Raw genomic sequence first — 15,442 nt, forward strand, 5'->3', positions numbered from 1 at the left:
TCTTTGGAGTAAAAGGAAAAGTTCAGGGAACAGCGTAAGGACCAAGACACATTTAGAGAGACATGCACAGACCCCTCTACTTCCAGCTAATCAGTAATTTAAGGGCCTCCCTCAGCTAAACACCAAATTCAAATTGTTGTGTTTAATAGCCATGGACATAACATCCATGAATAAAACTAATACCTTTCTTAGTCTACTTATAGTTTTGGCTTCCAAAATACCCCATGTTTTACAATTCAGTTATCCATTGTTCCTTGAAAAAGTGCTGCTTCTTCCACTGGTTAAGCATAAAGCCTGATAATTTCACTGTGTACCTCCACATTTTTTCATTATGATAAACAACAAGTGCTCATTCTGTCTTTCACCATGCCACAATGTTTGATTTGAAACCGCTAATACAATCCCACTCAGTGATCTCTCTCTGAAAATCATCAGCCCTATTCTGTTCTGTCTCCCTTTGTAAAGGAAAAAAGCAAGAATTTGGATTATCCTCTTTCTCAGTACTTTTTCCAGTGTGCAATGCTGCACATAGTACTCCAAATGAGTTAACGATAGACTTTCACAGTAATAATGATCATAATGCTTGGTGACAGTATATACCTTTTAATCAGCTACCTAATTAAGCAAGTTGCTATAGCCACAGCCAATGTTACTAGAAATTTTGCAGATACTCAGCATCTTATATAATCCCAAATTCAAAACTATAAAGGGATAAAAGACAAAGACAATCTTTAGATCTGGAGCTATCTAAACCAAATCAGACATTGCTGGTTTTCCCCAATTTTACTTTACGTAAAATAATATTATATTTCCTTTCTAACATGTTATCCAGAAATTCTTTTTTTCTGGTTAAACACTCTGAATCCCAATGGATTCATGAAGAAATTAACTACATCATACTCCTAGTTATACATGCGAAAGGCATATAAACAGACATGAATGTCTGTTTTGCAAAGCTTTATGGAATTATTTTTTACCCAAAGACAAAGAAATTGTATCCAGAGGGGCATTTTATCACCTGCTCAGAACACCACCACCAATGTTACTCACTCAGTAAACTCATGTCCGTGTGCTGGATGCAAAGTGGAATTAACAGAAGCTTGCATACTTTTGGGGTATTTTTTTTTTTGTTTTAATTCTAAACTATTATCATATTTGTCCTCTGCTTCCCAGAACAAGGAGCTCTAATCCTATTAATATTTCTCAAAGCCCCTCAGGCTATAAGCATTTTTAAATTGTCCCTTCCATGGACCCCCTTCTCATTACACCACACCTGATGACCCATGGTATGAGGCCAAACCATTGCCATCATTATTAGAGGAGTGTCAAGGCACTTGGAAAACTTGACTTTGCCCTATTTTTTCCATTACCCGAGGGCTGCCCCTCCTTTAGTTCATAGTTCTTCTGACTGAAGATTCTGTTAGGGTACAATCTGTCACAAAAGATGTCCACGAAGCTTTTAATGCAACCAGGTCCAGCCTAGCTAAGGATTCAAAACACTAGTATAATAAATACATTGTTGTTATTAAAAAAATCTGTATGTCTTATTCAGGATGAGATTCGGTATTCTTCATGAATGTTTACCATCTTATTGTATAGCTGATCAATGGTCTGTCCCCACAAAAGAAAAGCTAGTCTCTGTCCTGCTAAAATTTCAAGAGTGTACAAAGAAAAGCAGGCTGACTCACAGAAACTAGAACTGGACTAAGGTTCAGAGCAGAGCATGCCAAATTTTGAATGGGCTGAGGAAATTATAGTTTAGTTTTAGAGCCTGTTCAAGTGTAACATTATAGTATTTCCCTGCCAGAATTGTAAACACATCTATGGAACTGATTTAATTCTTTCACCAGTCAAAGCATCTTAAAGGAATATTCTTCCAATATTAGTTCAGCTGATTTCCAATAAAGACCATACCTATATAACCATGACAATTTCCCAGCAGAAAGTCTTTACAGTCCATTTTACAGCCATACATTTGGAACGGCTATATTTTAAATGCCTCTTACAAGAAACATGTGGCACACTGGTGGTTTGATAAAAAGTAATCTACCAAAACCCCCCTGAAACTTGTAGATAACAACTTCTCAGATCTCTCAAGGCTAGCAGAAAAATGGAGCAGAGGCCAAGCAAAACATCATCACACAATGTGTATATGTCCGCCTGGTTAGTATGCTCTTCAGTGCATTTTGGAAGCCTTTAATCAGAGATGTAGTAAACCGTTTGAATTTTACAGTACATGGTAAGTGTAAATACTACCAGCTTAAATGATTTGGGTTTCCGTTCTTTGTATAAAAACTCTATCTGAACATCTGTGCCTGTGAAGATTAAAGGGCTAAAAAGCCTGAAAATAGAAGACCTTTGTATTCACAAATCACCGAAGAAAGCTACAATGCCTGGAAAGCTTAACTGCCCCTTCAACCAACTTTGACCACATCTGAAGAGACTTGAACATTATTTAAATAGCCTAGAAAGTAAACAGCTCTCAACAAATTCAGAACAGTTTTTGTGCCAGAGCTTGAAGCTTCCTCTACGTTTGGATAATTTTTTTCACACCAAGACCTCCTCTGTTGCATTCTGTGAGCTTACTGTGTTAAGGCAGTGGTTTCTTTCCATTTTGCTGAGAGACCAGTAAGTACTTTCAAGTAAACAGATGGCTCACTCCTAACCTCGCCTCCAGCAGTTGTATATAATCACTCCTTATCTGGAGTGGGATTGCTTCTGATTTACAGTAAGAGAGATGATAAGCATCAGGACCTCATTATACCAGAAATTAGGCTTCTTTATTTTAATAAACTATTTCCTCATCACTGATTACCACCTGTGATCTAAGTCACTCAGCTTGTGCTACTACCCCAGGCCTTCTGCAGGTCGATCATCTTCAGCTGTGCCAAAGCTGTTGCCATTCTGTTGTATTTCCACACTTAGTGAAATTCTTTGGGGTCCACATGTGGTGTAAACATTTGCTTGATTTAAAAAAGATTTTAAAAAAAGCTTGCCTATCACCTTGCAAGTTCACCTTCTCTGGAAAACAACTGGAGAAAAGACCCTGTCATTTTTCCCAAAGAAATACAGAACAAGCTTTAAGCCCTGGTGCCCCATGCTTAAGGAACCCAGTACTTTTAATGAAAAAAAAAATAATAATTTTCAGAGTTCCATTATAAAGCAGGTTAAAAATAATGAAACCATTGGGCCTTGATTTTCAAAGGTGTATTTGCACAAAATAATGTTTTGAGTCCCTCTCCAGCAGGAAGAAGTTTATTACCTAAAGCATGTTAACCCACAGCGCAGACAGGGAATTGGTTACAACACTGGGAGAGCAGCAACCTTCTTACAGGTGGTGTTCTGGACACACTGTTGCATTAAAAGGGTAAGTTTAACGGAAACACCTTTGCACAGTCTATATCACCAGTTTCCTTAAAAACCCTGCTAATTACAATATAAACACTGATAGCCAGAAAGGCTCTATTTCCTCACAGTTTCAGTGAGTGCAACAGCATGTATATCTACACAGTTAAAGTCAAGCACTTGCGCTGAAGGCATGTGAATATGCTGACCTGTAGAACACTGCAAGAGGAGTATGAACTACATTTCAGTTTTATGGAACTGATGTATACGGAAATGTAGCAGCAATGCACAACAGGTATCTTATAAACCAGGAATACATTACAGAAAAATGAGCAGCACCAGCAAATACCTGTAAGCAACACGTACGCAGCAGCTGTGCACACGCGCACAGACAGTAAGCTGCCCCAGCAAAACCCTACGGAGTGCTTGCAGCCCAGCAGGACAGAGCCACAGTAACTCCATAGCAGGCCTGTTAGCAAGAGCTGGTTTGCAGCTTAGCAAGTCCTGACAAGTTGCAGATTTCACTCCCTGCTGACCTTAGGGGGGAGCTTCGCCCTACCTGGATTCCAAGGAAGGATTACACAGGGCTTTCTGTTACCAAGCTCCCATTGCTCAGCCTAGGTAGAAGCAAGGTGGTGACCAGCTGCTGTGGAGATCCCACGGCACTCCTTAGAACTGTTAGGCATTAGCTCTGATGCCTTGGCCAAAAGCCAAGCACAGATACTAACTACTTTGTATAACTTCAATTTCCCCCAGTTTCAAGGACAGAGTAGATTAGCTTCATGCTTCACATTTTACATTGTTACAGTGTATTCAGATGCATTAGGCAGCCCTATCCTTTTCAGTTAGCAGAACAATGACTTTTACAGGGTGTGGGAGGGTAAACGAATGATAGACATTAAGAAACTGCCACTCACTGTCACTATCACAACATAAACGGAGGTGTAGGACCGCATTTATACACAGATTTTCCTATATGAATCTTAAAATTGATATAATTGTCAGAAGTAGTAACCAAATTTCTATCATCTGAAATAGCACATGAAGCTATTGTACTATCTGTACACTCTCCCTCTACATTCACACTTAGATCTCCATTTTCCTCATTTTACAGCCCAGCAGAAGGGATCATTCCTAACGCTGTAAGCCCTTTGCTGTAGTGTAGTGTAGTGGAACAAGCAAGCAAGCCTGCCACAGAAAACAAAAATGGAAGACAAAGATGGAAAGAAATAAAGAACCCATTCATTCCTTGACTTCTTTACAGACAAAGGAGAGCAAGACAAAAACTCATCTCCTCACTTTTACCCCTCAAAGTATGTTGGCCAATTCATCCAAGAATATGGCAGAACTCCTTTAAGTCTTAGCATTTCATTTTACTTGTCATATATAACGTTCATAGGACAAACTTCAGGGAGGTATATGACTGCCCAGAAAAAGGGCAACCACACAAACGTAGGTGTTCAGCAACTTTAAAACTCTAGATAGAGGGATAGGGGCATGGGGCAAGGCAAGCAGAGGCAATGCATTATTTCTAATCATCTTGTCCTGAAGCAAATGGGAAGCTCATAGATCCCCATGGTCAGTCCACAGAACACACTGATTTGATTAACAGAAGTTCTGAGAGGCTCCTAACTCTACTTCTTGTGTTCTGCCAACACAATCAACACAGTGCTATTATGTGGTGGATTTAAGGAGAAAAGAAAAAACAGAGGTGACTCAGAAATTAATCCTAGAAGCAAAACATCTGTGTCTACTGAAAATAAACAAAATACCAACACCAACCCCTAAAACTGTAGCCAAAACAGAAAAACTTAACCTTGCAAAAAAACAAGATACTATAGATAGGGAAATAACATCTGAAGTAGCTGTTAAGTGTAGAAATTCCCTCCCATGAACAGAAGTGCTATTTGAGTAATGATGGGTTTTGGCTATTACATTGCAGTGCTACTCAGGCTACATCTCCATAGGTAACTCAACTGATCTAACAGCTCACCACAGCAAAGCAGAGGGATCTCACTCATCTCATTTAAGTACTTCAAAAGTATTGCAATGCCCCAATGAAAAGCTTGTAAAAGCGAACTGTGACACTTCTCCCATGCACTGAAAATAAGTTGGATAATATACTATACTTCCATTAAAGTCAATAGCAATATACAATTGGGTGACAAAAAGATGCACGTAAATTCAAAGAAACTACACTGCTTCAATGCTACTACTTAATAACAGAAGCAAGAAGTTAATACAAAGCAATATTTACACCAGAATTATTTTTTTTTGACAATCTTTACTACTGCATACGCTACCAATTACACTAAAATAAGCAAAGTACAGCTATAACTACAGTTTACTGTTTTAATACAGCAACATAAGATCAGTTAACAATCCACCCAAGGATGACTTCTGAAAAGCTGGGAATACAGACTCCAGTGTTTGTCCAGGAAGAGGACTGTTATGTTTCATAGTTTAACCTTTAGTTCATCACAGCATGTCACTTAACAGAAAAGGTTAAATAGTATTTATTCAATAAAATAAGTGTGGGGAGAGAGAATAGAGAGCTTGACTGCACGATGAGCAGCAGGAGGGCTGTTCATATGTCCAGTACTGATGGACAAGAGAAGTTAATTGCTCAAATATTACGAAAAGATTTCAGTTTAAACAGTTTGAGACAGCTTGGTTGATTTTTAAACACAAATGGTGATTGTTTGGTTTCGTGCAAAATTTCCTCCTCCTTTTGCTAATACTGATAAATACTCTGGCCTCACTGAAGAGGATAGTTGATATTTAGAAATCATATTCTATGAATGTAAGTTCAAAGTAAGTTAGATAAGAAAAAAAAAACATCCTAGAAACTATTGACCAACACTACAACCTTTGTATTCCAGAAGAAACCATAAAAACCTTTTGCATAGTAATTTTTGTTTCTACCTAATGAACTTATCAAGTTTAATATATTTGCATTATTCACCAAACCTGTGCGATGTACATTACTTGACATTTTTTAATTATTAATTTATTGGGTTTGAGTACCAATTAAGAGATGAGATACATATAAGATCACAAACTACACAGAGACAGAAGAGCATTCAAAGGGTCTCCCCCTCATGCCTCTGGCAGAATCAGCAATATCTACACATCATTCCTGGCAAGTATCTGTCCAACATATTCTCCAAGCTTCCATCATGGAAATGCTAAAAGTTATCCAGTAAATGTGACCTATTATTCATTATAACCTTATTGTGGGAAATTTTTTCTAATAATCAAACCCAAACTTCCCCTGCCAATTTCAATCGTTTTCTTCTCATCTACTCTACCACAGAGGTAAAGAATAGACCTCTCTTTGGCACTTGAGAGTATCTGGAGATTATATCTGCTCCTCCCCCTCACTCTTCTCTTTAGACTAAACAACCCAAATTCGTTCAAACTCTCCTCAGAGGGGAAATTGTAAAACCTCCCGAGGATAATCACTGCTGCCCTCTGTTTCCAAATCATCCACTACTTTCCTGAAAAGCCATGCAAAAATCTAAATTAAGTTTTCCAGCTGAGGCCTCACTAATAATGAGCAGGATAGAAGGGTCCTCTATACCGCGTGCTGGCTGCATGCCTTCTTAGATGTGTATGTGAACTTTTCACAAGAGTACAAGAAAAAAGTTTTACAGTTTCCAGCTCCAGTCTCTAGCAACTTCAGTCTAGCACCTGAGTGTGGTTTGGGTCCAGTATCTGCTTCAGATGCCTACAGATCTCTGTAAGAGAAAGTGCTACCTATGAGCAACTGTATGCTTCTGCTAATCACTCCATATTTGAGTGCTGCTCTCACTGACATGAATTATTTCTCCCATTTGTCTTACATGATGAAAATGCTCTAAATTTTAACTAAGCTGTCACAGCTATATTTGTGACCTACAACACGCCATACACTTTCTTTATATCTGTTTATAACACTCACCTGATTAACTATGACGGGGCTCTTTTAAAAACATATATTAATATAAAAACATACACACAACAAAAGCAACATTATTCCCAGATCTTTATTTAGATTGCATCACTTCATGCATCTTCCTCTGTTTTCAACGTTTACCTTTAAGTACACAATATCCAAATATTTCTAATGCTTACCTTTCTGTGTTCAATTGAAGGCTGTGGGATGACAAACTGAAATCCCAGCACTACTAGTGAACTGAGAAGTCTGAAAAAACAAATAGAGAAACAGAATACATCATTGCCACTAATCCAAACCACACACACCTACAACCCATTAAAGGGCTTGACACTGTGAGGAGTTATTTACACACTTGAACACCATTACTAACCAAAGCAGACTCGCTAAACTGTGTGAAACGTTCTTATGATATCCTCTTCACTACACAGCAGGCAGGAACAGGTACATACTTTAATCTATAAAGCAAAAGTGCACCAAGTAGAGTCCACTAACAGCATTTCATATAACATTATGTTTAAATTAAAATAGTTTAAATTGAAATATTTTTCGAAGTGCATACTTTTACACCTCAGCATTTGGTGATTAAATTGACATATGCTCCACACTTTTTCTAAAGTGTTAGGTAAGAGTTCGGCCATATGTGGACTGAGTCTGTTTCTAACTCTGGTTCTTCATTTTGCAGATGTACACTCCACCTCCAGCACACAGGAAACATGCAAAGAACCTCCATGATTTTGCAGAATGTAGGTTCTTCCCCAGCTGCCTAACACTTATGGAAATCGAATAACCTAATGGGCACAGAAGATGGAAAGTAGCGGACACAGCTCACCAGAGACTCAGGATAAGCAGCCAAGCATCACCCCAGTCCCCACATCTTCAATCTGAAAGGAGTCATAATGGGAAGCAAGCCCAAACAAACTTTGTTCTGTCAAGCCTCACCACTGTAATGACTCCTAAGAGCCTGTTACAAGCTAGGTTCAGTTAGCTCACTCTTTTGTTTGCTACAACTTGAATCGGGGACTGGTTTGCATCCTCCTAGAAAGCCCTTCATCAGAAAACCCAAAAAGGTAAGAAAGAGGGAAAATTGAGATATTTTTATTTCTACTGGGAGTCTGACTTCTCAGTTTACAAAGGGAATCTTTTGGACCCCCCATGAAGGAGAAAGCTGCTAATGATTTGCTGAATTTCAATGCAGAAATAAAACTGATGGATTTGGACACAAAATCCATCTGCAAACTAATGGACCAGACAAAATCCAGCTGTGCTTCCTACTCACAGCCCCTTCCTTTGCTTACTATGCAGTAATCCTTTAAATATTTCACATTGTTTCAGGTATTTCCAGAGAAAGACCAACTAAACTAAAACAGGTGGGGGGTTTTGTTTTTGTTTTACAAAGCATTTGATTACTGCAAATAGATATATTCTTCTACTAGGGAGAATGTTTTTATTGAGTTTTCTGTTTTCTAAATTTCTTGCTAACAAACCACAAGAGGAACTGTTAGGTAAGCATTTACTGCACATGGCCTTTCCTCACTTCATCACCATAGTCTATGCCCCTCTCAAAGTAAATAAAAACAAAAACATTTAAAGGAGAAAAAAAAATATTCCTTACTGCCACAAATTCAGAAAAAAAAAGAACTGAAAACACTTCAAAGGTCCATTAGAGAGAAGTATTTTATTTTACATAGCTATCATTTGTGATAAAGGAAAATACAAAGGAAGCAGATGAAATTGGAGCCAGTGTAAGATGTTGCAAAGAAATTACAGTAAGAGCCCAGACACGCAGTTCAGAGCAAGGCTCAAATAAGACAGTGGTGGAAAGAAGGCAAATGCATGACTGAAGAAACTGATTTGACAATCACACCCAAAATCAAAGGTAGAAATAGAAACAGAACTCAGACCTCCAGCTGCAGTAATCTCCTAACTATTCTCAATGAAAATATGACAAATTTTAAAGTAGGCAGAGCTCAGTCTTTGACAGGCCCAACCTACATCCTCTGCAAGTCATATTTAACTTCCTTTTCAGAAACTTCCTATCCATTATCTGCTCTCTTTTATGGCTTCTACTCCCTATATTCCCCCAGAGCACCTGAAAGAAAGGTCAATATTTGCATAAGACAATGAATGCCTTCATCCACAAGAAAAACACTAGGTTTTTCTGATCAGTTAGAAGGACTAGAGACTTCCACGAATAAATTCTACTGAAATAATGCACAAGGTTGGTAGTTCTGAACTGAGTGAGAACTGTAATCTTCAAAGCAAATTGCTTAAAGATTTCAGTTCTAAAATTGAAACTTCTAGTGTATGTGTCAACCTTTTCCTAACCATTCTGTAACGAGGTTGCATTACAAGTGACATCTGTATGTATGTACTCAAGAACAATGAAGTTGGTTTTTAAGTTTACTTCTGCACTTGGATCTCCCAGAAACACTGGCATAAACCTGTTGTTTCAAACACATGGCAAAACTGGCAGGAATACTTAAGCCAGCCTGAGGTAAGCCTCTAGCTTCAAATTAGTATGTGTCGATTTAATTTTGTAAACGTTATTGCTCTCAGTAGCTTTTTTTTTTTTTGTCAGTCATGCCAGACTAATATTAGGCCTTCCAAACTACAAAAACAGGCTTCTCCAATTTCAGCTTGCTTCAGGTATTCTTACTTAGCACTAAAGCCAAAAAGAACAAGTGCTCCTCAAAATAAGGCAAAACTTTTCAAGGACACATGAACATCTACAAATCGCTGATTGATGACTGTTTAACTCAGGCTTCTGAGTAAGGACCTTGCTGGTAAAGCCCATGCTTTCATGGTTATGATATTATTTGCAGCCAAGCAGCTAGTTTAAGGCAAAATCAGGGATCTTTCCAAGTTGCACAACATTAGCTCAAAGTGCAAACATGCTCACTTTCTTTTACTGACTATGCCCAATACCTGTTTAACCGAGGGGAAAAATGAAAGCTATAGTAGCTCTCTACTTTAGGAGTGTAAAAAAAAGGTTTGCTATCCAATTCCTCATTAGGAACACCTCTCACAGTTCCTCTCCCATTGCAGTGAACAGTAGCTCGCAGTGAATGAAGCTGGAGGGTACCGAAGTAGATTTCTTTTATGGTTACTGTCCCTTATTAGTTGTACTTTTAAGTAGGGCTATCATGACCAGCTGTGGATTGTCCAGTCAGGACTGAAAGCATTTTAGCCATGTGATTAGCTGCATTTCAGCTCTTGTCCCATATTCCTGTCTTCCTCCCCAAGTGAAAGTCTGCAGGACAAGCCTAAGTCTGGGACAGCTTTGGGGAGGTATGTAGGGATAAGTCTCAGCAGGAAAGATAAAACAAATAGTGTCAGTAATATAGGACACCCATTCTGATGAGGAAACTAGAGGGTGCCAGAATTCAAATTCAAAGACTGATGTCTGAAATTCACAATGAGGAACTTTAGATCAGAGGTGTAACTGACAGTACCTCCATACAAACGAAAGAGTATGTGGTTCACTAGTCTGCAGCTCTCATTCCTAGCAGAGGTTCCTGTAGCATCACAGCTGCATGCTTTCTCTCAATCTGCTTGCCCAACTACAGAACTGGACAGACGAGCTTAATAAAAGGTTAGCGCTTCCCTTGTCAGAAAAACTGTTCAAAAGGTATCTCCCATATTATCCCACTGTCAAACTGTTTCTGGAATGCATAATATAAATCTTAAACTGAATTGCAGCACGGGTACTAAAACATGCAAATCTATTATTTAAAGCCAGTGACAGTAATCACACTGCCTCATAAAAAATAATAAAAAGCTTTCCAATAAAATATTCTGTCACAACGGCACACAAAAGAGATGCTCTAAGCAGAAACAAACAATGAGAACTTTCTCTTTTTACTATCAGCAAGGAATACTATGCCTAGGATACATGTATGTGATTATTTTGTCTTTGGACGGGATTTTTATTTATCCTCCTATTATCCAAATACTTATAACACAAAAGCAAGAGTCCAGCACGTTAATATTTCCTGCAATCTGTTACAAACACATTAAATCAGATTTAAAATGTTTTGTTGCATCACTTACCTCAAAGAAACTATTAAACTGTCTACCATGATCCTTTAATGCAAAGTGTCTTGCAGGGAAAAATACTCTTCACTGTAGTAAAGCACAATGCAGGTCAAAAAAATCCTAAAGAAAGAAAGAGAAAAACATGTAATGCTGCTTATTCAGTATTTTTTGGGATGTCTAAGAAACTGGATACAGTCCAACGTTAGTCATTTCTACCTGAATTCAGGGACATTACAACAATTCAAAGTGTAAAACCAATGAGTAGACTGGACACACCCCATTTGGGGTGACAAGACAAACTGCGCCAAAGTGCTTGGCTGAAAAAACATGGAATGCCAAATCTTGATCTGATTCCCATGGGTGCAGAACTGATGTTTAACGTACTTGCCTTTCTATCTCACATCCCTGGTAAGTCAGCTGTATGATGTTAAGCCTCTTTGGCCACTATACTGGGGATTTTATTTATTTAATTGCAGGTATTGCAATTGGATTGCAATTGGACTCTGATTGGACAGCAATCCCAGCCACGTGCCTGGCCCCTAGTCATGCATGAGATCTGGGGTTAAACAGTATTCTGAATCCAAATTCAACTGATCCTTATTTCTTTCTGAGTATTATCGTTGATTCACAATCATTGCAAACACAGAGAAACCCTACCAGCCCTTGAAAGAGTTACTACCTAGATACACTCTCATCTGTTTGGGAGTGTTCTCAACTGTTCAGACACCTGGGAGTTTTTATTTTGGTAAAGTTTCAATTTTACATTTGACGCCTAAAATGAAGCACTTGAATTAGACAGAAAAGCAGGAAAGATCTCTGTAGTACGGAGATCCAATATAAACTGGGGGAGAGATGGATTTGAGGGAGGGAATGGAAAGAGGAAATAAAACACTATTAGGACTAAACGCATATCCATAAATTTAAGAACTTTGTCAACCACTGTCTGTATCTTGCCATTTACAAGCGGTTACATGTTGAAATGCTGTGGAGTGCACAGAAACAAGAGAACATTGCTGTTCACAGATAAAAAGCTCTCAATTTCTGTCAGGCAGCCAGGTAATTAATACCTGCCTAAAGAGGGAAAAGACATTGAGAACTTAAAAAAATGCACAGTTAGATAAACTACTGATCCTGTGCTAGAAAATGTGGATTGTTTAGAGGTAACTGGGCAAGCTGAATAAAAAATAAAACAAAAATAAAACAAAAATAAATAAAACAATATAGGGTTTAAGAACTCACAAAATATTTCTAACAACTTGAAAAGACAATTCCTTTTATGGTCTCAGTTCACTTGTTTGTTTGTTTTTGTACGGAAGGCATTAACAGCTGGACACTTGGAAAAGTATCATGACAAAAGTCCTGCACCTAACAGGTTAGTCGTGAAGAGGAAAGCTCTAGGACCCAGCTAAACTCCATCTTTCCTTTCTGCAGTTCCATGCCTGTCAGTAGATCTACGAGGCTTTCTCAAATTTATTCACCAGTTTCACTGCTTAATATCACACTTATTTTGTTGTTGGGTAGTTTTTTGTTGGTTTTGTTTGTTTGTTTTTAAGGAGATGGGGAACACTTCAGAAAACAGATTTTTAGTCCGTACTAAAGCTACACATGTAAATATTAAGTCCATACATACAGCACTAACACAAAGAACATAGACATATCCCCTCAGAAACTATTTACTAACAGACATTCTGAATTATGAAGGAAACAAATGTCTCACTTCCTGCAACCTGCCTGATTGAAAATGGAGAATATGCATGGAACATGGATTGTCACCAACAAGGCTTCAAGTTCTCATCATTCTGTTTTTTTGTTTTGTTTCGTTTTCCCCAGATTTACTTTCTTGTTCTGTCTTTTCATTCTACAAGAATCTTTTTATCCCACATCCTTGTGTGGAGGGACACAATCCTAAGAGCACATTGTTACATGATACAAACAGAAGAAATGTGCACCCTCCTAACCCACACTGCAAATTACAGCTCATTTGAAAAGCAGAAAACGTATTGTTAGCAAACTAGCTTTGCTAAGAGGCTGGGAAAAAAACAAACAAACAAAAAAAAAACACAAAATCAAACCTTCAGTGTCTCCGGAGATTATTCTCAAAAGGAATACCTAAAGTCTTGGCATAGTTTTACCATTTTTTTCAGTTCATCTCTATCTTTACTGTCATTGGCAGTTCGCATTACAAACTCAAATTCCAGCAGCATTTCAATGCATTTTTCAAAGCACTTCTGACTGCAACTCATATGTGCATTTCTTTTGAAATTGTAATTTTTACACTGTGTGCTGCAAATGGTAAGCACCTAAGCAACTTAAGAGCTTGCTTTCAAAATGACTTAAGTGCATACGTTTTTAGAGCATATTGAAAGCAATGTCATTTTGATACGGGTGGTTTTGATATGAAAATGTGCAAACATGGCAATTATGTTCCCTCCCAAAGATCCAGGGCAAAATGAACACCTGAAATGGCTAGACAGTTAACACTAGGATCGAATTTTGGCATGACAACTTTCAAAAGCCTGGTGAGGTGTAAAATGTGTTAGTTGCTGCAGTAAGTCAAGCTACCACAAGGGGCTTAAAAGTACCATAGACCTATCTGGCAAAAAGACTTTCTAGTACCCATATTTATAGCAGAATAGACCACATCACCTCAACTGGAACAAACCACATTCCTGTACTGGAGCAGAGTTAGCAAGACTTTCCCCACTGCATTAAAATATTTGACATTTCAACAATCTTCCCCATTTCACCCCAAAGTGGGACAAAACTAAATCCGTGAAACTCAGTAGGGAAAAAAAAACACAGCACCAGACAGGATGGAACAGAATTAACACCTCCTCTCCAGAGCACCCATGGCCTGACAATCCAAAGGGAAAGATGTTCCACTGCATATAATAAAACTTGCATCAGGTCGTGGAAAATGAGATTGGCTAAATAGATCCCGATTCATGTTTCCTCCCTCCCCTTTTGCTCTGCAGGTGAGCGATTCTAACACCTTCCAAACACTACCAGTCTCATCATTTATACCGTCAAGTGGTGAACTAATCATAACAATCTTTCCTTTTGATATTTACTGAAACTAACACTCTCAACACTACCCGCAGAGTGTCTTTAATCACCTCAGCCTCACCTGCAGCCGGCAGCCAGACACTGCAGCCCTTTGTCAGCAGGGCTCAGACAAGAGCCTAAGTGAAATTACAAAATGAAAACACTGATTTGTAATGGAGATTTCAAAAAAGAGGAAGAGATGGAGAATGGGAGTAACTTTTTTTTTTAAAAAAAAGTAATCTATTAAGGTCTTAGGCAAGCTCAGAAGTTTGCTGAGACAGACACAACTAGATGTCTCAAAGAATTAAAAGATGCAATATACAGAATTATCAGGACAGACACCTGGGACACTGTAAGAAAGTTAAATGAAGAAGAAAGCCTACTGGGAAGTCAACAGTAATATTTCCTCCTTGCCTAATTAACCAAAAAAACACTTCTTCCAATGAGGTGGCTTGCAAAAAGCTAATCAATCAGTTACCTTAACCTCTTAAATACTGCAGGACTACTCACATGCAATTTTTCCAGTGACTATACCCTTTGTGTATCGTAGGTGGATGGTATTCCACTTGCATGAATTACAATGTAATGCTAGCATCAACCTGTACTTCTTAAGTCCTGCCATGTGTATATATCCACATTCACCTGTGCACTGACTACAACAGAAAATTCCTAGTAATTCCACATGTACGCACACATAATGAAACAACCAAAGACCAACCATTCTAACTCACAGCAGTGATGTGCGGTACTTCATGTGCAAACACACACAACCTCAGTTCAGTTCACAACTGCTCTGAGCTGTATAGCCTATTTTATCTTGTTGACTTAAATATATGGCAAGCCAAGTTAAATTTCCTTCAATGTTTATCTTCCTGGTTAGATTATATATCTTGCCAGCTATTGACAGCAGGAACTTGAAGTAGCTATGAAACTGAAGCATCATTCCAAAGTTGTTTCTGCTGATGTGCAAAGCTCTGTTTTTATATTATTTAGCAAATGGTGTTAACAAATAATATTTAGAACTACTTAAATCAAAAAAGTATATATACCTTTTAAGATTGCCTTTGAATCCGTTCC

The 15,442-nt window shown here is 38.2% G+C and overlaps 1 protein-coding gene across 4 annotated transcripts in view; it reads right to left on the bottom strand.

Moving 5' to 3' along the window:
* Nucleotides 1–15,442, bottom strand: part of THSD4 (thrombospondin type 1 domain containing 4) — a 335,185-nt gene that overhangs the window by 261,853 nt on the left and 57,890 nt on the right. For all 4 annotated transcript variants that reach the window (XM_035554004.2, XM_035554003.2, XM_050712995.1 and 1 more), the window contains 2 exons: nt 11,336–11,440; nt 7,462–7,531 (listed from right to left, as the gene is read on the bottom strand). In XM_035554004.2, coding sequence (XP_035409897.1) covers nt 7,462–7,531; nt 11,336–11,364 — 99 coding nt within the window. In that variant the 5' untranslated portion in view covers nt 11,365–11,440. The remainder of the gene's footprint in view (nt 1–7,461; nt 7,532–11,335; nt 11,441–15,442) is intronic.

This window comes from Cygnus atratus, chromosome 11, assembly GCF_013377495.2.
Source record: "Cygnus atratus isolate AKBS03 ecotype Queensland, Australia chromosome 11, CAtr_DNAZoo_HiC_assembly, whole genome shotgun sequence".
NCBI lineage: Eukaryota > Metazoa > Chordata > Aves > Anseriformes > Anatidae > Cygnus > Cygnus atratus.